The 25273-nt window shown below is 43.3% G+C and overlaps 1 protein-coding gene and 1 long non-coding RNA gene across 2 annotated transcripts in view; both read right to left on the bottom strand.

The window, feature by feature from the left end:
- The window catches only part of LOC121162494, a 28048-nt gene extending 23804 nt beyond the window's left edge, over positions 1-4244 (bottom strand). The window contains exon 1 of the long non-coding RNA XR_005884803.1: positions 4165-4244. This is a non-coding gene — a long non-coding RNA (uncharacterized LOC121162494). The remainder of the gene's footprint in view (positions 1-4164) is intronic.
- Positions 4245-18501: 14257 nt separating this feature from the next.
- The window catches only part of CRADD (CASP2 and RIPK1 domain containing adaptor with death domain), a 159134-nt gene continuing 152362 nt past the window's right edge, over positions 18502-25273 (bottom strand). The window contains exon 3 of the mRNA XM_040980824.1: positions 18502-19085. Within this exon, the coding sequence (XP_040836758.1) occupies positions 18784-19085 (302 nt within the window). The 3' untranslated portion in view covers positions 18502-18783. The remainder of the gene's footprint in view (positions 19086-25273) is intronic.

Consider the following 25273-nt stretch of genomic DNA (forward strand, 5'->3'; position numbering starts at 1 on the left):
TCTGGGCCATGAGCATTAGTCTCAGAAATGACTGTTGCCCCTCAGGCGCAGCAGTTCCTATAGCGATGTCTTGATGTAATCATCTTACTTGGCAGAATGAACTACAAATTGCATTTGGCAAGATCCTCATCACAAATCACAGTTCCCTTAATGCTGTGTACAACACTTAATACATGGCTTCAAAATGCAAGTTAGAGAATAAATGAAACACTCTTTTAAAAAGTATTTACTTATTTATTTGGAAGGAGCAAATGCGGGAAGAAAGAGATATCACTCACCTGCTGATTCACTCCTCCAATGGCTACAATACCCAGGGCTGGACCAGGGTACCCAAGGAAGGATTTGAGCAATCATCTGCTGTTTCTCAATGTGTGCATTAGCAAGTAGCTGGAATGAACCATGGAGCTAGGACCCAAACCCAGGTACTCAGATATGGAATCTGGATGTCTTGAGTGCCTGATGCTCTTCAACTAAGTCGTGGAGACAAAAACAAAAACATGATAAAAATATGAATATTATATGGCATCTCCTCTTAGAATATTGGGGCTTTGGGGGACTGGAGTGTATACTGAGAAGAGAGATGGACTAGTACACGAGAAATGGTATTCGCTGCCAGTGCCACAGAAGTGGCACACAGAGGGTAATGTTTCCAGGTCACGGACTGCTGTGTACCCTTTCAGCCTACTTCTCCCCCATTTCCACAGGCATAAAAGTTACAACAAATATAATTTGGAGCCAAACACTGTAGAATATTGGGTTAAGCTGCTGCCTGCAGTGCTAGCTTCCCATAGTGGCTCCAGTTTAAGCCTATCTGCTCCGCTTCAGATCCAGCTCCCTGCTAATCCACCTGGGAAAGCAGAGGAAGATGCCCTGAGTGCTTGGACCCATGCACCCACGTGGGAGACCTCCTGATTTCAACCTGTCTCAGCCCTGGCCATTGTGGCCATTTGGGGAATAAACCAGCAGATGGAAAATTTTTCTGTCTCTCCCTCTTTAACTTTGCCTTTTCAATTAAATAAGTAATTTATTAAATAAATAAATAAATAAATAAATAAATAAATCCTACACTAATATGTATGTACATATATATCATATATATACATATGGATACATAAAATCTTTGATAACCTTCTCCCTGTCATTTTGGACTGTAATTCTAGGAACCAAGAGACATTATTGAGAGGTGGCTACAAAACGTTGAACTGCCCGCCTAGAACATCCACATCCAAAACCAACCTTGTAGCACAGCAGCACTGCAAGAAAAACTGAAGCCGTGAAACCAGTGTGACTAAAGGTGGGATATGGAATGCACCTGCTCAGTGCAGGGAACTGGCCTCTTCCCTGATGAAAATTTGGCTTTGTCTACATTTTCCCAAGCAAAGGTCATGAGCAGCCTTGAGACAAATAGCCCATTCTCAAGCCCATGCCACACCCTGCCCACACTGTCTAGAAGAGGATCATCTTGGTTGTTTACCAGCTCCTGCAGGGTAGTAACTGCAGCTCCACTGGCTCTCCATTTCATGTGACTTGATGGCTGGTGGCAGGCAGGAACCATTAACAACCAACTATGTCCTTAATGTCACTCCTTCTCTGTGACAGTGATGGGAAAGAAGTACTGTCACCAATATCCATTTAGTGGGCTGGCACTTTCTGATGTGCAACTAACAGCCTTTCCAAGGCCCTTCATAGATGTTGGGGGCTCATAAAAAATAACTCAGATGAGCCCAAGTTCAGATTTTGCTCTGGATAATAGCCAAATAATTGAGCCAACTTCAAAAGATCATCAGTTTTGTGACTTATAAAATAAGCAAATAAGGTTAAAATGCTGACTCCTAAGATTGCTGAAGGACTATGCAATAACACACACACATGAAAATACATGCCTGGTGTGTCAGCATCTCTCTCCTTGCTGCTTCCTTTGTCTTCTTTCCTCCTTCCCTGCCTCTTTATGCTCCTTGCACATGAATGTCTTGTTCTTGTAGCATGAGTCAGTTGAGATAGAGGAAGGAATTTGGTTCATCGGGCCCATCCAGCATTGCTGTCAATGAATCCCTGGGCATGGTTGCTGTGTAGCCTGTAACTGGGTGGCATGGACCATCACTCTTAGCTCTTTGCTCTGGAGATTTTTCCTTATGCAGGGAACTGAAGTGGGACATTTTTGCTGGAGCTGGCAATTGCTGGGCACCAAGAATGTGTAGCACAAGAACAGTTCAGTCCAGCATTCAACACGTACTGAAAACCTTAACACAAGCCAGGCACCATTCATTCATTTATCAAATACCTCACTTTGTGCCTGATACTGTTCTAGGCACTCATGAAATCCTCAGGTCCATGCCTGATACTGATTAGCTTTCTTCTTTGTGTGAAATAAATGATCTTTCTGGGATGTTAAACCTGTAGCTTTTGTTGTGGTGATGCTCAGACTCAGTAGTCAGATGCACTTGCTCGTACCCTTGTAGCTCAGAACAAATGTAAGTAAGGTGAATGTTCTCAAGGAAATGTAACACAGCCCTAAGCAGGTACAAGTGTTCCCAAGCTTTATTTGGGTACCACAAGTGCAGAATATTTATAGTAAATATTAGGATAAAATACATAGCTAACAACAATGATTCATAATTTCAAGATTACTATTGCTTGGAGTAAAGAAAAAAAAAACATTTTTTGAGAAGTGAGTTAGAGACAGGTATCTGGCCTAGTGGTTAAACTAGCCAAGGCCTGTTTTGGAGTAGCTGGGTTCAATACCTGCCTCTAGCTTGTGACTCTAGTTTCCTGCTGATTTGGATCCAGGTAGTCAGCATGATGGCTGAAGTAATTGAGTTTGTGCCATCCACATGGAGACCTGGATCGTGTTTCTGTGTCTCAGCTTCAGCCTTGACCCAGCCCTGACTATTGGAGTGAATCATCAGCTGGGCACTCTGTCTCTCCAAGAAAGAAATCATCAGGTAAGTTAATTCAAAGATTACAAAATTAACAATGGCAAGGTGGTACTTCAGCAATTAAAACTTGTCAAAGTGGTGCTCAGGTAGACCCTACAGAACTTCTTATCATAAGTTTGCTGGCATTTTGGGTGGGGCAGCTCTTCAGTGTGCAGGGATTATCCCACTCACTGCAGATCACCTAACACCCCAGTGCTTATCTACCACATGGCAGTATGGTTAACTCAACCCCCCAAGTGAATGCATGGTGGTAACCCTTCACAAAAAACAAAATCCCCAAACATTGTCAAGCGCTTCCTAGCACAGAACTGAGAAGAGTTTGGTCCCACTCCTAGTTGGGAACAATTACTAACCCATGTAAAAGACTTGTTGCCACTGGAAAAAAATAGAATGACAGTCTATTATCAGATATTTTCCAAGTAGAGTGAAGAGACAAAAAAGCCAAGCTTTATTATCCAGTTGTTTAGTGGAAGACACCAGACTGTGCCAATGAAGACCTAAATGAGAGGAAGCAAAGGCACAGAAGGTTCTGGCAAGAGTGGGGAAAAGAGGAAGAGGCCTGGGGCTACAGACTGAGCTTTCCTTGCTTGGGGCTGCTGTCATAAGGCAAGATCAGTTTCTTCCTGCTTGTTTCACACATGCCACCTGGCATCTGACAATGACCACAGAGAGTGCCCACTGCTTGTTGAAGAACAGGCACTACAACCTATTGCTTGAATTAAATGCAGGATGACACCAAGTCAGGGAGATATTTTGTAAGGATCCGACACTCATGATGCAAAATGTGACAGACTTACTGTTTGAGAAGAAAAGTTGAAATAGGCGTTTGGCTAAACTGGTTAACTCATTGCTTGGGATACCAGCATCCTATTTTGGGGTGTCTGGGTCCTGCTATTCAGCTTCCAAACCAACTTCTTGCTAATGTGCACCATTAACGGCAGCAAGTAATGGCTCAACTACATGGGTCCCTGCCCTTCCCCACGATGAGATACATGGATGGAGTTTCTGGCCTCGTCTTCACCAGCTCCCAGCCCTGGATGTTGGAGGTAGTTGGGGAGTGAACCAATGCATAGAAGATTTTTGTCTTTCTCTCTCTGTCTCTCTTTTTGCCTTTCAAATAAAATAACCAACTAAATGCACTTTTAAAGAAATAAGGTTCCAGAAAACTATAGTTTTTCTAGAGGATGAGTTGTGAAAGAAGGAGAATAAATCAATATTATTTACATACCACACAAAAACCATTCATATTCCTCTAAAAATCTTGTTACTTTGGGCACTTTTCGAGGCACTAATCTTCCTAGTACGCTACCAGGTGGAGTGTCCTCTACCTCAATATGTCAGGAGAATAAATCTTCCCAAAGATGCAAGAGATGCTATAATGAAAAACAAACAAACAAAAAAGCTCTGGTGTATTTGGAAAATATTGCACATTTCCATCTTGGAGATTCACACTGGTGCTTTATATATATTTTTTTTCTTTATTTTTGACTATCTTTACGTGGTTAATTAGGGCACGAAGGGTCAGGGGCTACAGGAAAGCAGGTAAGACTATTATTTCCACATTCTCTTTTTTCACACTGATACTTTACCTTGAAGGTTTTGAGACGATTTCTTCTTTTTCCTTGGCAATCTAAAGCGCAAAATCCAAAATCCTTGCTGGAATTTAAAAATCAGTTCACATGTCACCTTACTTAATGGATATAACTTTCTCAGGAGGCAGATTCATTGCAACCATGCTGAATATTCACCTCTGGGCCTTATTCTAAGTCTTCTCACTCAACTGCCAGCTCAAGGCTCATTTCCTTAACCACTGTTCATGACAGAACTTTTTTATTACCCTGAATTTTCTTGGGACTCCATTCGTACAGGTGCTATCATGTCATTCTATTTAAATGTTGCCTTGGAATTCTCCTCTGAGAATATGATACATGTCATTTGTGAGTCTTTTTGCTTCTTTTCAGATTTTCATGAGAGCCTATTACTGTTCTATGGATTACAAGAGCCTTTTTGATCAATGTTTTAGTTACTGTGCCAATGGCTGGCTTTGCTCCCATGGAAGACAATGAACAACCATTGGACAATGGCTCATCATAAATATGTATACTTTCTATGTTCAATTACTTTCATGTTCCTCAGGTTAAGTGAAATACCCAATGTAACAGACTGTCTATAACTACAGTGTTGGAGATATTCAAAAGGAAAGTTAAGAATGTATTCCTAGGGAACATTTGACCTTCTACCTGCATCACTATTGAGAGTTTAATTTTATTTCTAACATGTTTTCTGCCTTCAAAATACATAATTACCCCAAATTTCTGTGTTATTTTTTATGTTAATGAATAGTAATTCCATTCTTTCATTAGTTTAAAATTAAAATCTTGGTGCTTCATAATTGAATATTTTTTAATGTGTGTATTTATTTGAAAGTCAGAGTTATAGAGGCAGAGAGAGAGGGAGAGACAGAGAAGAAAGAGATCTTGTATCTAATGGCTCACTCCCCAAATGGGCACAATTGCAGGGGCTAGGCCAGGATAAAGCCAGGAGTCAGGAGTTCAATTGAATCTCACACACGGTGGTAAGGGCCCAAGCACTTAGGCCATCTCTCATTGCTTTCTCAGTGCATTAGTAGGGAGCTGCATCAGAAGTAGAACAGCTGGGACTTGAGTCACCTGATGGCGTCCAAGTTGAGGCCTAACTTACTATGCCACGAGTCTGGACCCAATTTTTTTGGCCTTCAAAATATCTTCAGAACCTGACCATTGTTCACTTCCTCCATGCCATAAGTTGTGTTTTATCAGAAGCTGACTGTGGGATGGAGCTAAGCGGGCAAGGAAATTATTAGGGAAAGTTCTTGGCTTATTGCCTCCTGGAGAGGAAGACAACACTCTTGGACTGAAGCAGAAGGTGCTAGGGAAAGTGGAGCTGACCCCCTGAGGAGCTGAGCTGGCCCTTGGGAGTGGCTCTGAGTTGAGGAGAGCCACCAGATGCTTACCTGCAAGCTACCCCGGAGCAGCATGACATTAGTCTTGCTGAAGGGAATGTGACCTGCACACTGCAGTACCCACCGCAGTTCAGCACGACCACGTTAAACGTACTGCTGAAAGACAAATTTAGGCTTATTAAAATCTTATCCACTTTATTTGAACATTCAATGGTTCATGACCTGGGTAGCCACAGACTGCATGCTTTAGCACCCCACTGAAGGAGACAGGATAGGGGAGGTGAGTGAGACATTTTTATAAAGTGTTTACAGAAGAAAAAAGTCAAAAGAAAATGTTTGGCTAAGGTAGAGAGTTCCTTGTGAGCGACTCATAGCTTTTGATAAGTTAAACTTATGTTTTATTTTCATGGGATCTCAGTTTGCTTACATAAGAACCCAAGGCTTGGGAGTCATCTCTGCCTAATGGTTTCCCAATGAATTATTTCAACAGCTTTTACCCTAAGGCCTTCTCAGTTTACTTTTGTTCCCTTGGGGATTAGCATGCTCCCCTCCATCTCTTCCCCTTACTTTCTTTCTTTCTGTGTGTGTGTATGTGTATATGTGCGCACGCATTCATTTCTCCGTAATGATGAAGCTATAAGAGAGGAGAATTTTATAACAGTTTACAGTAACTGTTACATCTCCACCAAGTATATTCATGCTTAATACATAGTAGATGCTCAAAAAAATATGCTGAATAAATTTCCCTGAGTTGCAGAAAAAGTTCTATGATTGGTCCATTTTAAACATTGTTCCAGGGCCAGGCGCTGTAGCCTAGTGGTTAAAGTTCTCACCTTGCACACTGTGGGATCCCATATGGGTGCTGCTTCATGTCCTGGCTGCTCCACTTCCCATCCAGCTCCCAGCCTGTGGCCTGAGAAAGCAGTGGAGGACAGCCCAGAGCTTTGGGACCCTGCACCCACCTGGGAGTCCTAGAAGAAATTCCTGGCTTCAGATTGGCTCAGCTCTGGCCATTGAGTCCACTTGGGGGGTAAACAGCGGATGGAAAATCTTCCTGTTTCTCCTTCTCTCGGTAAATCTGAATTTCCAATAAAAATAAATAAATCTTTAAAAAAATTGTTCCATAGTTCTATCGATTTCCAGAATCGGATCATCTTTATTTTCTTTCTTCTTTCTTTATTGAAAATTTTGTTTAAAAGGCAGAGCAACAAAGAGAAATCTTCCATTCATTGGTTTATTTCTTTGAATGCCTACAATAGCCAAGGCTGGGCGTGGCTGAAACCACGAGCCAGAAACTCCATCCAGACCTCCTATATGGGTGGCAGGGGCCCGAGTACTTAGTCATCATCTGCTGCCTCCCAGGGAGCTGGATCAGAACCAAATGCACAACCTGAACCCAGGTACTCTAATGTAGAACATGGGTATCCCAAGCCATAGCTTGACTTGCAGTGCCACAACACCTGGTCCCATTTGCCTAGATTCAATAAGGAACTAGCTCAGGTATCTTTCACAGAACAGGCAATTGAGCTGCCAGAATTCAGGTATCACGCCACACCAAATGTCACAAAAACACTATTTTTCTTTCAAATTGGCTTTGGATCCTTCAAAGATATAGAAAAATAAAACTTTTGATAGCAGTGTGATTTCTCCAAGTTCTGTGTTTCCTGGAAGCAGTAATAAAGAAATCTCCAGTCTTTCAAGTTTCAAAGAAAACAGCAAACGACCACAGAGGAAAACCCGCCTTGCAATATTTCAAGACCTACCCTATCCTCCCACGTGGTTCCCAAAGACATGCTGATGGCCTCCTGGCTCCCAAACACCGCATCCCTGTCCTTCCTTTGAGCTGTACCCCTATTTCAATAGTGTGAAGAAAAGTACACCTTGCTTTGTCCAGTTCTTCTGTATTCCATTTAGTACCAGTTTAGGATAGCACTGGATCTCACCATCAGGGCCCTAGCTGCCCCGTTCAGGTGAGGAAGCTTTCAGAAGCGTGTGATGGCTTCTGAGCTGTTCTGTGACAATACTGCCAATGTTGAACTTCATCTAAATAAATCCTATTTTCTCAGAAAACTGGGAGGGCTAAGAAATCCCCCACCCTTTGGGGTTGTAGGAATTTGCTAATTCTAAGGGCCATCCAGCCCTTGCATGGCCTCAGATGGGGCTCTTCTCCATCCTCATAGCTCCTATGAGACACCTGGATGAACTGTTTGTTTATCTGCATCTATAGAACCAAAGCTTCCTTTGTCCTCTTTGAAACATTCCTCAGACATTGATATTCTACTGCCAACAGCCTGAATAAAATCATATCCAAACTGACTGGTGTATTTTGTCTTTCACACTTTCCTGAAGAGAGGACTTGTGCTGGAAGGATTTATTTATAGCCTCAGAGATAAACTGTGCATTGGAAAATCAGCAGCTGACGATACTGAGTGACAAAAGAGTTCCTGACAATAGAAAACAGAGAACCAAAGGGTCTACACCCTCAGCAGTAAGCTGGCCTGGAGCTCCAGAGCTGGGAGTGAAGACTATTTCCCGTTGCTAACAGAAAATGGATTCAAGCAGATGGTTGTACAAAAAGAAATGGTTGGAAGTAATTTCTCTGTGTATGGTGTAAATGTGGCTCGACAGTTTCCCCTGAAATCATTATCTCCACTGTGCAAGGCACAAAAGACTCATAGCTCCCCTTCCCAGGCACTCTGGTTCTAAGGAGACAGGATGGAGGCAACGGGCCCATAGAAGCTACAGGCTCTCACCCAGCATGTCTCCAGGCTCTCCCCTTTCAAGTGGGGGGTCCAGCAGGGCCACCCGACCCCATTCCCCAGACAATAAGGGGAAAGCTCTGGGATCAACCAGGTAAAATCAAGATTTGGACAAACTGCTTCATGCTTATTCTCATGTTTTGGTCATCCTTTTATGTTAGGATTTATACCCTCCTGAAAACTAACAAAAGCAGCTCTATTCCATCAGACACAGGCCACCAAATACCACACAAAACTCCCAATGATAACTAGGCCTAGATATTGAGGTGCCCACAGACTTATGGTTTAGGAAATGAATGAATTGGAGTCATCTGGAACACTTACCTCCTAAAAATTATATACCAAATGTTGTATGTGTATGCATCCAGTTAGATTTTTCTGAAGATTCTACAGCTTTACAACACTCTTACAAGGTCCACTTCCACAAAGGATTAAACCACCACTACCTTACCACAAATAATTGAAGCCTTCCAGGAAATCTTTCCTAGAGGCATCTGCTTCCCCCTGACTAGGGCACACACCAGGAGCTGCAAGTCCACTGCCAGTCTGTGCCCACGCTTCCTCCCAGCACTGCTGAGCTGTTAGCCTTCTCCTCATATCGGTGATGATTAGATAGGCCAAGATGAAGACCTTACACTGCCAAAGCCCTCCCAAATCGACCCAATAAAGCTGACAAGTGGCAGGTTATGTGTCATCCAGAGAAAGATGAAGCATTCCCAATGTGAAAATTAAAAATCCAAAATTTTTTGTGCCCTGATGGGTTGCTGCCAGTGGAAAATTCCAGACCTGCTCTCATGTCACAGGTCACAATCAAAACAAAGGCCATGCTAAAAATATTGCAGAAAGTTACTCTCAGGCTGTTTGGATTAGGTATTTACGAAACATAAATGACTTCTGTACTTAGATGTGGGTTTCCCTCTGCAAGATATTTCATATGGTCATGTAAAAATTCCAAAGTCCAGAAAAAAATAACCCTTATCTCAAACACTTCCGTTCCCAAGTCATTCAGACAAAAGCTACTCAACCTGTGGCAATCATTTATAATCAAGTTCAACCCATTTGGTATGTGCCACAAAACATTCATGTTAAGAATGTAAGTTGACACCCAAAATAGCACTGCCTAGAGATAAAATATGAAGATGCAATGGAAACACAAGTGTGGCAAGAGACAAGGGGTCTCTTCTTTTTGAAGTACTCAAACCTGATTTCATAGTCTGTGCTGTGGATTAACAGTAGCTATCAGAATACTGCCACGTGTCTTTACGTAAGTTTAAGAAACCAAGTGGTTAAACTTTTGTGTAAGTTCAACAAAGCAGAGGCAGGCTTAATTGGCTCACTGAACTGCATCTTTCTGAGCCTTTAATTTTCCTGTAAGAACAGTAAATGCCAACAAGACAGACATCCCTGTTCTTCTAAGCTATTTAGAATTCCAAGAAGTAAACAGGCAGTTACATGAAAAACATTCCCTGCATGCCAGCAATATCTAATTTGAACCTGTAGGCGCCTTAGAGGAAGCAAGACTAGGGATAGCATGAAGAATCCCCAATACCTGAAACCAGAGACTCCCACTGTGGATGAATAAACGACACTCTCCCTGATGTCTCTGTCTTGATGCATGACTAGGAAGTTTGCTACTAGGCTTATCCACAAGATTCTCTTGGTTTCTAAATGCCTTTGAGACAGCATTTTAAAGATATATTCATCTTGCCAGCCTGTGCCAAGGAGTGCCATTTGTCAAACTAGATGTAAAATACATTAATAGGAATTCTGGCATCCATTTATGTCCCCCATAGGGACCAACCAACGCACTAACTCAGGTAGAATTTACAAAAGCTTGGTTTCAGTATCCCTTTCCTCTTGATGTCCGGATTAATTGCTCCCTCCTGTGCGGGCCGGTGTCACAGCTGCTGCTGCTATGGCTGTCTCTGCAGGATGAGGTCTTGCACGGAAGAAATTGGGTCTTATTTAGCTTTGGTTCATGGAATTTGTACTGATTTTATAATCAGCGAGAATTTGTGCCATGACAGTAGGGATTCCTTTAACGACAGCCAAGTGTTGGATCAGAATCCCACCCCAATTCCAACTATGCCCTGAAGTGTGCTACCAGTTCGTATGTCCTTATCTGCAGGAGATTCATTTTCTACTTTCATGTCACAGACCCCAAGATGTGGGGGGCTGGAGGGGAAGGGCTACTCACCACTTCTCAGGGTCCCAGTAGAGTGAAAAAAAAAAACAAACCAATGGCCAAGATAATTAGCTCACTGACTTAGTGAAACATCTTTTGTGCCAGGCACTATTCTAGAGATGCTGCAGTTTCATAGCTCATGGAATCCTCGCTATAACCATAAAGGGATTCTATTTCTGGTGGTGGCTCTAATATATGAGGAAATCAACACAGAAATATTGAGTAACCTGCTTACGTAATGGAGCATTGCTTATATCCACTGACCCTCCCGAGTCCCATGAAGTTGGGGAGAATTCATCATTTCCCCCGTGTGCCCACAGACTTGAGCATGGTCTGTTTTGTACCAGATTATGATTGTATATTCACGTTCAAGGCAGAGAGTGCATTTACTGGCCATCTTTGACCTAACACAGTGACTATTAATAGTAGCCTTTCAACAAGTGTCCCCTGAATAACTGAATGGGGGGAGACCTAGCCCCAAAATTATTATTCCTTGGAAATGCCCAAGAGGAAAAGATGACAATATGAGAGCCCTAGCCCAACACTTCAGGGTAGGAGTGTGTGTGTGTGTGTGTGTGTGTGTGTGTGTGTGTGTGTGTGTGTGTGTGTTTGCCCCGACTGCCACGTTCACATTGGGCCACTAAAGCCTGCTAGGACTGACATCTAAGACCACATTTCCTAGATGTTGCTACAGCAAAATTAGGTTTAAGAATTAAAATTCTCTATGAGATTGTACCATAAAATTCAGAAACTCAAAATCAAAATTAAAGAAAAAACAATTAAAAGGTAAAATAAATAAATAAAACAACTTGTTTTCATCATGACTAAGGTCAAAAGAAAAAAGAATAAAAGGAAAAAGCATTAAAAAGTCAAAGTCATCTTTAGAGATCTGTCTAGCTTTAAACTTGGGGCTATGGTCTGAATACAATTTGATTCCTCTGAAACGGATGCTGAAATGTGGCTGCTGCTGAAGCAGTGTTGGAAGGGAGGGACTTCAGGAGATGATTAGGTCATTTACAAACATTTCAAAGAATATTTATTTATTTGAAAAGGGGAAAGGAGAGAGAGAGAGATATCTCCCACTATCCCACTGGTTTACTCTCCAAACATGTATAATAGCTGGGGGTTGAGGCCATGCTGAAATTATGCAGCCTGAACTACTCAGGGTCTTCCATGCCAAGTCAGACACCCCACCACTTGAGCCATCCTAGCTGTCTCCCGGGTATGCATGAAGAGAAAGCTGGAGTCAGGAATGGACCTATAACTTGAATCCCGGCAACCTGATGTGGGATGCTGGTGCTCTAAAGCAGCACCTTAGTCACTAGGCTACCCACCCCTGTTTAGGTCACGTAGAGGGTTTAATGGAGGTCAGTGTTGTGACACAGCTGGTTAGATTATTTCTTAAACCCCGACATCCCATGTCAGAGTGAAGGTTCAAGTCCCAGCTGCTGTGTTTACAATCCAGCCTTGCTCACACACCTGGAAGAAGAGTGTCTGATGTGCCAGCCCTATGCGGGAGATCAGGACACAGTTCCCGGCTCCCAGCCCGGGTCTGACTGTTAGACATTTGGAAAGAGAAGCAGAAAATGGAAGACTCTGTATGTGTCTGTGTTTCACTCTGCCTTTCAAGTAAAAAAATAAACAAATCTTTAAAAATAACTTGAAGCTCACTTCAAGCCAAGAAATTCCCTGTGTGCATCTCCGTGTTTGTGTGTATGGGTTAATGTTATTCTCAGAGGCCTGTGCTTATTCTCATAAGAGGGAATCGTCACTAAACTACTACTCCAGGCCATTCTGCATGTGTTTCGCAGGTATCTGCTTGCCTGCCTGTTTTGTTTTGCTTTGTTTATGGGCCTGGTGCCGTAGCCTAGTGGCTAAAGTCGTCGCTTCCATATGGATACCAGTTTTTGTCCCACTGCCCCACTTCCCACCCAGCTCCCTGCTTGTGGCCTGGGAAAGCAGTCGAGGATGGCCCAAAGCCTTGGGACCCTGCACCCACGTGGGAGACTTGGAAGAAACTCCAGGCTCCTGGCTTCAGGTTGGCTTAGCTCTGGCCATTATGGTCACTTGGGGAGTGAACCAGAGGATGCAAGATCTTTCTTTCTCTCCCTCTCTCGGTAAACCTACCTTTCCAACAAACAAACACACAAACAAACAAATAAATGAATATTTTAAGGGAAAAATTTAAAGATTTATTTATTTTTACCAGAAAGGCAGACTTACAGAGAGGAGAGACACAGAGAAAAATTCTCTACCAGCTGGTTTACTCCTCAAATGGCTACGATAGCCAGAGCTTAGCCATTTCAAAACCAGGAGCCAAGAGCTTCTTCCAGGTTTCTCATGTGGGTACAGGTTCCCAAGGCCTTGGACCACCTTCTTCTGCTTTCGCAGGCCACGAGCAGGGAGCTAGATGTGAAGTGGAGATGCTGGGACGTGAACTGGCACTCCTATAGAATGCCTGTACTGGCAGGCAGAGGATTAGCCAGCAGACCCCTCATGCTCTCCCCTCTTCCCCGCCCACCCCACCATCCACCCTGCCTGCTTTTACAGTCATGTTAAACACTGCACAAGGCCCTGGGTAATGGCCAACCCATCTTGGACTCCCCAGCCTCCACAACTGAGAGTGAAAAGCACCTCTAGTTTATAAATTATTTTGTCTTATTCTGTTATAGCAACTAGAAATGCATGAAAGCATCAGACAATTCTGGATCTAGTTCACTCATTCTAGGAACCACTGAGGTTGTCTTGTACTACAAAGGGCCCAGGCACACATACTGTGAGCACTGAGCTGTGTGAGAGACAAGCATCCCATCACTGGGGGCATTGGCAACATGCCGGAAAGGCTTGCCTGTTGTGGAGGGGACCCAGAGTACCAAATTCGGTTTTTCAAAAGGGCACAGCAACCTCAATTTTCAAGTTTTGGCTCTGATAGATGGCAAAAATGCAGACCCAAATGACTACTTCCCCTCCACACATGTTGGTAGAGCTTTTCCATGCAAACTCTGAGCTGGCCGTGGACTGGTAAATATCAAAAGGGAGGCAACCTAAGGCTTCAATAAAGGCCAGGGAGGGCTTGCCTTCTTGCAGCCCATGCATTTCCCATCATCACCAGCAGGTGAGCAAAGCTGGGCAAACCTGGGGCAGAACTGCATGTGACTTTGACCTCGCTGCTGCCCTAGGGAACTGCCTGCCACTTCGTCCAGGCCATCCTAGTTCAGCCCGGCCCACACGCTGACCACAGATGCCTGAGCAAGTCCTGCAAAAGTCAGCTGAGTTGGCCTAGACCAGAGGAACTCCGCTGACTCACAAGATTGTGAGCTGAGATTGAAGCCAGTGTGTTTGTGGTTTTCAAACAATTCATGTTGGGGTGAACTTGCTGTGTAATAAAATCTAATTGATAACAAATTAAAATATGTTTGGAGCTCAACCAAACAAGGTTTCTCTATCTCGTAACTCCTGATGAATGCAAAGATGTGACAGTGAAGCCTTCCCCTGCGCTGCCGTTTACAATAGGGAAAAGGAAAAACAGTCTGAGACTCCACAGGCAAGGGAAGGGAAAGAAAGGTGGAGGAGAGCAACAACACAGCTTCGCTTTACAGGTCAACTTCTGCTTACCAGAACATGCGCTCTTGCAGAAATGGAACACTGAGCTGCCGGGATCACACAGTGCAGGAGAGAGGATATATTGCTGCAAGGAGAAATAAAAAGCTCAGAATAAAACACAGAAAGTGCTCAGTTTTTCCTTTTGAGGATGGAGGAGTCCATAGCGGGGGGGGGGCAGTAAACAGTTCTCTTCAAATAGTGACACAGCTCTTACAGAGGATCAAGCAGAAAGCAGCATGGTGGCAAATGTTTTGGTGCTGAAAGACACTGTTATCCTTAGGAGCTTAAGAGTCTTTGAACCTCTTCAAACATTGCACCCAAAATTACAGGACTCAAAAGTGCGCTCCAAATACAAACGAGGTTGGCAATCATTGGCATAGAAAAATCTTCAATGACATTGGGAAGGCAATTAAATGTTAAATAAAAGAAGCCAACTGTCAAACAGCACATACAAGGTACTCCTTTTTCTTTTTATAAAAAGAGTGCCCAAGCATGGGAAACTAATTGGAGGACAGAGACCCCAAAAGGGACGTGTCTGTGGCTCTCTTGTGAAGGCTGGAACAGCAGTCATTCTTCTTCTACATTAGTATTATTTCTTCAAACTGCCATTATAAACATGTTCTTTGTGTTGAGAAAATTTACTAAGTTATAGCTTTAAAGGCATTAAGGAGAACACTTGTGTTTTTCATGTGAACACAGACACACACACACACACACACACACAGACACACACACACAAACACAGACACATCCCGATTCAATACGAAGCAGGACTATCTTTTCTTTCTTTTTTTTTTTTTTAGATTTATGTATCTTTATTGGAAAGGCAGATATACAGAGAGGAGGAGAGACAGAGAGGAAGATCTTCCATCTTCCCCAAGTGGCTGCAACGGCTGGAGCTGAGCCAATCCAAAGCCAGGAGCCTCTTCCAGGTCTCCCATGTGGGTGCAGGGTCCCAAAGCTTTGGGCCATCCTCGACTGCTTTCCCAGGCCGTAAGCAGGGAGCTGGATGAGAAGCAGGGCCACTGGGATTATAACTGGTGCCCATATGGGATACCGGTGCATTCAAGGTAAGGACTTGAACCGCTACACTATCATGCCAGGCCCACCTTTCTTTACTTTTTGTCAGCACATGCAAATACCCTGCTAACCTACTACATTCATGCAAAATCTTCTTAGGGGTATAAAGTCCCTAGAATAATGGATTCTTCTCCCACACAAAAATATATGGAAACCTTGGGTACCTACCTTCCCTGGGCCACTCTATAAGTGGGCAGATACCCTGATGCAGCACACTTTTTACTCCACAAGCACAAATAAAGACAAGGCTGTGGGGCCAGCATAGTGGCTTCCAATGCAGGCATGCCATATTGTGAGTGCTGGTTCCAAATTCCAGCCATAATGTTTCTATTACAGCTCCCCATTAATATACCTGGAAAAGCAGTGAAAGATAGCCCAAGTGCTTGATGCCCTGGTATCCATGTGGGAGATCAGGATGCAGCTCCCATTTCCTTGCTTTGGCCTGGATTTTGTGGTTATTTTGGAGAGTGAACTAGCAAATGGAAGATCTCTTTCTTTTTTTCTCATTATCTCTCTCTGTGACCCTGCCTTTCAAGAGCTCCATACAAAGCAATGATCTAGCTGCTCTATTTTTCTATCCAACTGCAACGATATGAGCAGATGCCCTGCTCAGGAAGAGTGGCAGGTCAGCGCTCCATTGGCGCCCCCTAACCATCATGGCCCCTCTGTTGCTAACTGTCCCTCACTCTTGCCAGAGTGCAGAAGCCTCTTTGTGAGTGACAGATTCCCTATGGATAGCAAGAAGACGACTCCATCAATCTTCAGACCCAGTCCTAAAATGCCATCTAGTCAGTCAGAACCAGCTGTTCACCCTCATGCATAAATGTGACTCTGAGAGTAGAAAGACAAATCAAGGAACTACCTATTAGGAAACCCAGTGGAGAAACAGCAAAGGAGTAAGTCCTAGGTTCAACAAAACATGGAGTTTCTGGAAGACATCACAGAAGTATGGTCCATCGCTGGGCGCAGCGATATGACCAGAAGCACAGCATTCTACAAGATAATGCACTACTGACCACATTACAAAATGGGAAATCTATAATTAATAAGCTGATAATTGACAATGTTTTTGAAATGAGTTCACTGAAGAAAAGACCCATGGATCAACTTACCTTTTTTTCACTAAGCAGAATGTGGTCATCAGACATCTGAAAGGACGTATTAATACACCATTGTCATCTTCCTGAGCACCCGTTTCATATCAGTTTGCTACACTATACACTTGTCTTTGGGAGAAGGAAAAATTGTACAACGTATTTCTCCTTTAAAAACAAAAGAACCTGAGTTACATTAGAATTAAACAATAAGTTCTTCAATCATTACAATAAGGACAGAGCAAGGATTGGGAATAGTTCACTTGTCCCTCTATTGGTAAGACCCTTTGTAGAGCTGACAAAATCACATCAAATATTAAATGTTAGCAAGAAATGTGTCAATAACAGTCCCTCCCATTGTCTCCTCAACTTGAGCCAATCTTCACCATATGTGAGAACTAGAATTCAGCCATAGCAGCTAGGTAACAGCTGCCATTTTCCAAGGGTGGACCAGGAATCAGCTCTGAATACACCCTTGGAAGGCATTACTCCTTGAAAAATCCCAGAGATCTTGGAGGTAGGCATGGTGAACCAAAACCTTCAGACCGACAGATCACTGGCACAAAGAGTCTTCTTAATTGTTGTCAAGATGTCAGCCAGAAAAAAGGATCAGCTCCTGGATCCAGTTGCTGTAAGGCTAGCTAGCACTTGGGATAGTGTCCACTATACCTAGGGCTAAGAGTCATATTACCACCAATACTTGTAATGAGAGCATGAGTTGTTCACATTGAACCTACACTGGTTACAAAAAAGAAGAGTGAGATGGTGCAGAGTCAGGAAGGGCTTTGGGATAATAGGACAGGCTGGTTCATAAGGGGAAGTCCTTGCTGTTTCTGATTGGTAGAGGCTAATATTACGCAAAATCTATGTATGAGCCAGGTGAGGTGGCTCTGGCAGTTGGCCATGATGGGAACTAGGACAAGATTTCAACATACATTCAGGAGTCTAGAATGGTCTTAGCTTCACCACCAGCAGCTGTTAACTGATGAATATCTCTTCTCCTCTCTACCTCCCAGGCCCTTGCATTTAAATTTAAAACATCTGAGGATTTCTCTTTTACCAAGTAAAATCATTTCCCCCATTTTAAAAGCAGGCAACTGAGTCTTCCCAAGGGTAAATGACACACACCCCAGAGGATGCAGCTCAGGGGTGGGGAGCAGGGCTGCAGCTTTTCAGATTAGCATGCTAGAGAGAGAAAGAGCTACTTAGAACTGCTGTAAAGGACGTGGGTTGCAGTTCACTCACCCCAGGCCAGTCTCTTAATCTCTGTTACCCACGCTTCCTCACCTACTTTCCAGGATTGTTGAGCCATCCAAGTGAGATGGCTTCTACAGAAGTGTGGAAAATATTAAAGCACTTTATAAACATGGGATGCTATTAATAAAAGGACAGAAGATGAAATCAGCCCACCCAGGAACACAACTCTTCAATCACTATGGCTTCAACAAAACAGCCACACCTTCTTTTGTCCCCCGCAGACTAAATGCTTTAAATAAATCGGCCAAAGAGTTTCTTACACAACTGTTCAAAGCTGCTGGGCTCACAGATGCATGCTGGTACTTGAACTTGTCTTTCCAGGGAACTTCAGTGTCTTAGATTGAATACAGACATCCTGCCCGTGCTATTTATCTAATCTGGGAAAAGGAATGATTTTACTGTGATTATCAGTTCTGCTCCAAAGAAATGACTACTGTGATTTTACAACACAATTCTATAAACTACAAAAAAGACTGAGAAAACAATAACACACAATGGCTTCCCATGAAAAGGGGTACATCATATATAGTAGTTCATTTTTTATTATCATCATCATTATAAAAAAAAGTCCACAGTTCAGTATCTAGAAAACATAAAAGAGATTGTTTTAAGTCTAAGACATTTGGGATATAATGTGACAACATGGTATTATCACTTTTTTATTTGCCTACCTACTAAAAGGCAGCCACCCAATTAAGAGCTGCACAATTACAACAATGCAACCTGTAAGCCATTACAAACAACACATTTTGAGCCAATGTGACAGATGGATTGACTACTCTGGCTTTGCAAGTAATGTCAAATCTAGTTTTCTCCTTCCATCTAAAGATCATTTAAAAGGATAAAAACCATATACACCAAAACAAAATAACAACATTGAGTGTCAGGATTGGACACATGTCACTTGGGGACCCATTCCTGGGCAACATCATTCCAACATGTGCTGGAGCAGGGATGGGTCCACCTCTGCAGTCCGGAGACCCTCATGCAAGCTTCGGAAGGTGGCCTGCTTCCCTAAGCGCTGCCTCCAGCGTACAAACGCCTCCACCACCTGTGACTGGATGTTGTGGGGATGGTTGGCCTTGCAGCGATAGACATCAGTCTGGGTCAGTCCCAGTGACAGCACGATGGACTCCCACTCGGGGCCCAGCCTCTGGGCCAGCAGGTTAATCTGCCGGTCTGATGGGGAGCTGTTGAGGATGTGTTCTGGGATTCCAGTCATTCCATCACCTGAAGAAGAAAAAGACATAAAGGTGAAACAAGCTGGGAACCACATCAGCTGGTGGCAGCAATGTGGAGAGGCCCTGGCCAGCACTCCCGCCTTGTAGGGCCCAGCTACCGCTGGACTTCCTGAGGGTTGCTATGCACAGTGTCATGTCTCAGGGTTTAAGAAATGCCATTAAGTGCCTAGGAAAGTATTTAATAGCAGAAATTTTGAAAAGAAAAAAACAAGAATCAATAGAAATTCCACCAGGGGAACTCAATGATAATTAATCTATTTCCTTTATTATATTTAAAAAATGCATTTAGGATGACCTGTACAAACTTGTGAGAGGCTTTTTTAAACACCTATTTTCTTCATGAGATAGAATAAAACTCTGGGAGGACACAATAAAATAGCTCTTCTGGGGCCCTGCCTGGAAGCTGGCAGTGGGGCTTGTAGCAAGGGTGACATACTCCCTGTGGGAAGGCCTGTACTGCATGGTAACATTTCTACCCAACAGCTGCTCTCTCCTGGAGCGCTTCAACCAAAAAAAAGGAAAAGAAAAGGTGCCTTTGCCAACAATGGCTGGAGCCAAGATGCCTGCTGAGAGCAAGCACACTGGAGCTGGAGGAGAGGTGCTAGCCATGAGCCCCAGGGGCCACAAGAGCAGCTGAGCCCAGAGGGGAGACAGAGAGCATGTGCTGCTGAAGAGCAATACAAAACTTCAACCTGGCACTGCCTAATCCAGATCCTGAGCCTTCCAAGCAGCACGACACTTAGTGAATGGGATAGAACAGTGCCCTGGGTTAGTAGACATGTCCTAATTCAGTGAGTTTTGAAGAAGGCCAAAGCCAAGTCCCGAGCAAGGGGAGAAGGAGCGGGGAGGAGGGTGAGTGAGGAGTGACTGGGAGGTTGGTGCCATGCAAATGGAACTGCAGGTGCAAAGGCGCAGAGGCTAGAAAACACTGTCCTTGGAGGACATGAGGGGTGCAGAGCAGCCACTGACAGGGAGCCTAAGCATCCAAACAGAGGGCACTGGTTATGGGCACATTCCGACTCTTGAATGTTAAAGCACAGAACCGCATTTCCTGTCCACCAGTGGCAGGCAGATGTGGGCCACCAGCCTGCCGCTCTGTTAGTGATCCCCTAAGAAGGCAAAAGGCATCCTATAAGAAAGATCACTTCCCACTGCTCTGCCTTTGGCCTCTAGGCAGTTGTCAATACCTTATGGGTGAGTTACAATAATATTATTCAGGGCTGTTTCTGGTGTTTGTCAACCTTGCAATTAAAAAAAAAAAAAAGGACGAAGAAGCACCTAGAACAATGATGGCATTACTGATCAACATTCTGTATTAACAAAAGTGATTTCCAGGTTTTTATTTAAAAAAATGAGCTTGCTAAAAAAAAATCTAAGCAACAATAAAATAAAAAGAAGAAAACGAACGATCCCATCCCCCACCATGGTGTTTACTGTTGGCAATCATTTTGTGCTCTTCTTCACGCACAAGTACTGTCAGGACAGGCAGATGGCAATGATTTCATTTACAATGGGATGTGAGAGCTGTGAGAGCTTTTCTTGAATAAGGGTTATTTAATGTTTCAGTGAAACAGAAGAGATAAAAAGCAAAAATGAAACAGTAGACTTACTTGCAGTTAAATACTTAAACACACATCCAATTTAACAAAGAGGGAGAAAAACCACGAAAATGCACAACGTTAACTCCACGTTTTCACAATCACGTTCTGCAACTGACACTTAATCTCCTTTTCCTAAGCCGTCTGCTTTTTGTTGCTTATTCATTTGTGTCTGGTTGGAAACCTAATACTTTCATTTTTGTGAGAGTAATCCATGAGGCTCCTCTTTACACGCAGTTTGCTCTGAAGACCACACTGTGAGGTTTAAATGTTCCCTAACTGTTGTTGTCATTATTAGTATTCAACCATGTTTTTTCTATTCCTACTTGTTACTTTTATTTGAGTCACCTGATTGATTTCATCACAGGGTGGCTTTTTATTTTTTTGCATTTTTTCAGAAACATTCACAGTTGCGATACCCATCAACTTCTTTCAGGTCAAGAGTATGTGCTTACTGCCTTCACTGGAATCAAAACACAGTGTTTGGGGAAGATTTATATCACTTTTATACTTTCAAATCAAAATTCTGAATTATGCATGTAATTTTTTTATTCTGAAGTAATTTTACGTCCTTCATGAGTTTGTAGATCTTGCTCATACTTTTGAAAGTATTGATTTATTCCTTCTCATGTTATTTGAAAGGCGGAGGGGCAGAAGGACAACCAGCCAAGGCTCTTCCGGTTCACTCCTCAGACACCCACCACAGGCCACAGTGTGAAGTTGGCTGTTGACTTCCATGCACTGTCCTGTCTCAGACATAGGGTAGAGTTCGCCAGGCTTGCCCTTGCTGGGGCCTGATGCCCTGTGCTCTTCAGGAGCCAGTAGCACATCTCAGACCAGAGCTGGCACATCTTTCCTGCCTCTTATGAAGGTTTTTGGTTCACCAAAGCTATCTCCTCACCTCCTCAGCTAGATCCCTCCCATATTTGCCCGTATTAGCAGGAGTCCTCAGGACTTTGTCCCTTATGCCCCGAGGGTTCGTGTGTTAAAAGCTTGGTCCCCAGTCTGGGGATGTGTGGCATGGTGGAGGAAGAAATCCCTACGAGAGACCTATGGGAGGTCCTTAGGTTATTGCAGGCCTGACTCCCATCTGGTCACGGGATCCCTCACTCCAGCACATGCTGTACCCATGCACCACCTGCTATGAGGCCAGTCTCCAACACCAAAGCAACTGCTTCCTTTCTTGCCTTCTGTAGAGTTGTAATCTGTAATTCGTCTGTTTACTGCTGGGGAATCTGGAAGAAGTTTGTTTTTGTTTTAACTGCTTTCTGGTCTAGTTCATCGGGTGTTGAGGACTGAGCATCTGTGTTCCCATTGCTCTCTGTCGTCATTCCCTTTCCTTCTGGACAGCAAGAGGGCAACAGATGCTGGCAGCCAATTATATGGAAGCAAGGGCAGAATTTGTTGATTCTTCCACACCTGCAGGGTGACCATATCTCGGGCGAAGAGTGCCACTTAACTGGGAGATGGCAGCAATATTAGATGCAGGCTGGAACCAGGTAAGTGGAACGTAAGTATGACTCTGACCAGCAAATCCAGCCCTCCTAACCAGACATTTCTGCGTACATGCAGAGGCCAGAGCAACTGTTTGTGCTGTGTGACCTCTCTCTATCTGGAGAAGTATCCCCAGGAGGTACTCTAAGTTGGAGGAGCCTACTGGATGCATGGTTACATAGAATGAGAGCTTTAAGGCTTCTATGTCAACTACCAACTGCAGAAAACCGGGCCAGCTATAAATTACTCCCCTGTGACTGTCTACTATTTCTCCAAGTTAGTATGCATACCACTAGTGGTGTGCAAGCCAGTATCAGGAAGTACACAGAAGAAAAGCTGATGAAAAATAAGTAAACAAAAAGAAATATTAAAATAGTGGTACAAGAGGGATATTTATATGTATATGAAGGAATTTCATAAAATCTGTACAAGAATGAAGCTAAAAGATATACTTATTTTGGAGGAAAAATTTGAAATTTCTGCACGATTCCATTTTAAAATATATTCTTCAAAAGCTTTTAAATAAGATACCTTGTATGCACAGATTTTCAAAATGCTTTGGCATCAAAATGAATACCTTCCTATTCTTTCATGAACTTTAAAAAAGTGTTTGCATATATAGCAAAAAAAAAAAAAAGGTACACAGGGAACCAAATGAGGTTCAGGAATCCTCTGCAAATGCCCCATTGCACTCCAGGCAGACATAGGACAGTGCAGGGTGTCCCAGTGCCTCGCAGGGCCTTTGGCACCCTGTCGGATGCCCACTAGTACTAGTAACATCAGGAACTCCACCAGGAGCACGCACGTTCACATTCCCTGGGCTGTGCAATACCATTCCTGGTGAAAAACGCCCAGATGCTGTGGGGGAAAAATGCCCATCCTGGTTCTCAAACCAGATGTAGAAACGCAACTGCTTCAACATATTCTCCCTTGAACAAATCAGACATCTTTTAGTACAGTTCTCGATGAAATAAAAACTAATCTGTTTCAAAAGGAACAACAGACATAGACAAAACTTTTTTACAATGAAGACAAGTGTCCACTCAAAGGATGGGGTATATCCCCCCACTTCTGTCATCCTATCCATTTTCGCACTTCTCCACCACACACCATCTCTGTGGCCATGCACAAAGAAAAACATTAGTGTTCCCTTGTCCTTCTCTAGCCAGCTTCTCCTCACTCACCTATTCCTATCAAAGCTGGTCTGGCCTCCAAACTTAAGTGTTTCCCTTCAACTGCTATTGCATTTATAGCCAAGTCAGATGCCATTCTGCACAATATGTTCTAAATATGGCATTCTTGTTTCCTAAGCTCCTTACGAGAAGTGATCACATCTTCTTGCTCAGCACAAAAGGAACAGCACAACTTACATTTTTTCATTAACTGATCCTAATTTTTTTGAAAATTCTATTTTACTTTTATTGTAAAGGCAGATACACAGGGAGGAGATACAGAGAGAAAGATCTTCCCATCTGTTAGTTTAGTCCCCAAGTAACTGCAATGGCTGTAGCCCAGCCGATCTGAAGCCAGAAATCAGGAGCTTCCTCCAGGTCCATGGGTGCAGGGTCCCAAAGTTTTTGGACCATTCTCTGCTGCTTTCCCAGGCCACAAGCAAGGAGCTAGATGAGGGGTGGAGCAGCCAGGACATATACCAGTGCCCATATGGGATCTCGGTGCATGCAAAGCAAAGATATAGCCACCAGGCCATTGTGCCAGGCCCCAACTAATCCTAACCTTAAAGTGAAAGAGTCCTTCAAGTCCAGTTTATGAGTCATCATCTCTACTAGCTATAGTTTCTGACTTTGTTCCTGAAAAAGGTTCTCTCTTAGATCAAATGCCTGTGCAAGTGGGACCATTTCTCCCCTCCTGCTGAGTATGGGTTGTTCGGCTGAAGGAAAGTCTGTAAGCCCAGTATCTTTCTGGTCAGCCTCCCATTTCTACTCCACATTCTATGATATGTGACCTTAAATGGAACCCAAGATTTCTCTAGAACTACGCAGGTTTCCAAAGAGGCAGAAATGCATTGGATAAAGGAGAGACACAGCAGACATGAACACAGCTTTTAGAAGAGCTACATATATTTGTAGTTAGGGGTCTAGAAGAGCAGATATGTTTTTAAGTACAATGCTACTTTTTAAACATCAATTATTTTGTGATATGATTAGAGATGTTTTTTTTTTTTTAAAGATTTATTTTTATTATTTTTTCATTGGAAAGGCAGATATACAGAGAGGAGAGACAGAGAGGAAGATCTTCCGTCCGATGATTCACTCCCCAAGTGAGCGCAACGGGCCGATACTATGCCGATCCGAAGCCAGGAGCCTCTTCCGGGTCTCCCACACGGGTGCAGGTTCCCAAAGCTCTGGGCCGTCCTCGACTGCTTTCCCAGGCCACAGGCAGGGAGCTGGAAGGGAAGCGGGGCTGCCGGGATTAGAACCGGCGCCCATATGGGATCCCGGGCGTGCAAGGCGAGGACCTTTAACCACTTGCGCCACCGCGCCGGGCCCCTGATTAGAGATGTTGTAATAAATTCTTCATGAGTGATTCAGTTGGGCATGGGACAGTACTTTTAGAAAACTTATTACATACAAACAGAGCTCCTATATGCTGGTTTAGTCCCCAAATATTTGTAACAGTGAGACGGGTGGGGCTGGGGCTAGGGACATGAGCTGGGTACACAATCCAAGAAAGTGGCATTGAAACAAAGAAATAAAGAAATTGAAAAAGAACATAGATATAAGATTGTCACTATCTTCAGACAATAAGATTTAACAAAATACATAGAAAATGACCAGGATTAATCCATTCGAATTTAAAAAAAGAAAAAAAAAGGGCAACACCGCCAGAAATAAGATGAATCTTAAAAATTTTTTTTCAATTCTTTAGTAATAATCAAATACAAGATATGATATAAGCCATGAGAAGTAGAAGGGACCTAGGAATTAAATTAATAAACTCATAAACCTTTGGAGAAATTTTAAAGCCCATTTAAAGAGCAGTAGACAAATGAACATGAAAGAGGCTTTCCAGAGAGCAATGAATGAAATATAATGTATCATAACTTGATAAGCAGAGAGAAAGGGAG

The sequence above is a fragment of the Ochotona curzoniae genome, unplaced genomic scaffold (assembly GCF_017591425.1).
Source record: "Ochotona curzoniae isolate NIBS_2020 unplaced genomic scaffold, NIBS_Ocur_1.0 contig_1014, whole genome shotgun sequence".
In the NCBI taxonomy this organism is placed as follows: Eukaryota; Metazoa; Chordata; class Mammalia; order Lagomorpha; family Ochotonidae; genus Ochotona; species Ochotona curzoniae.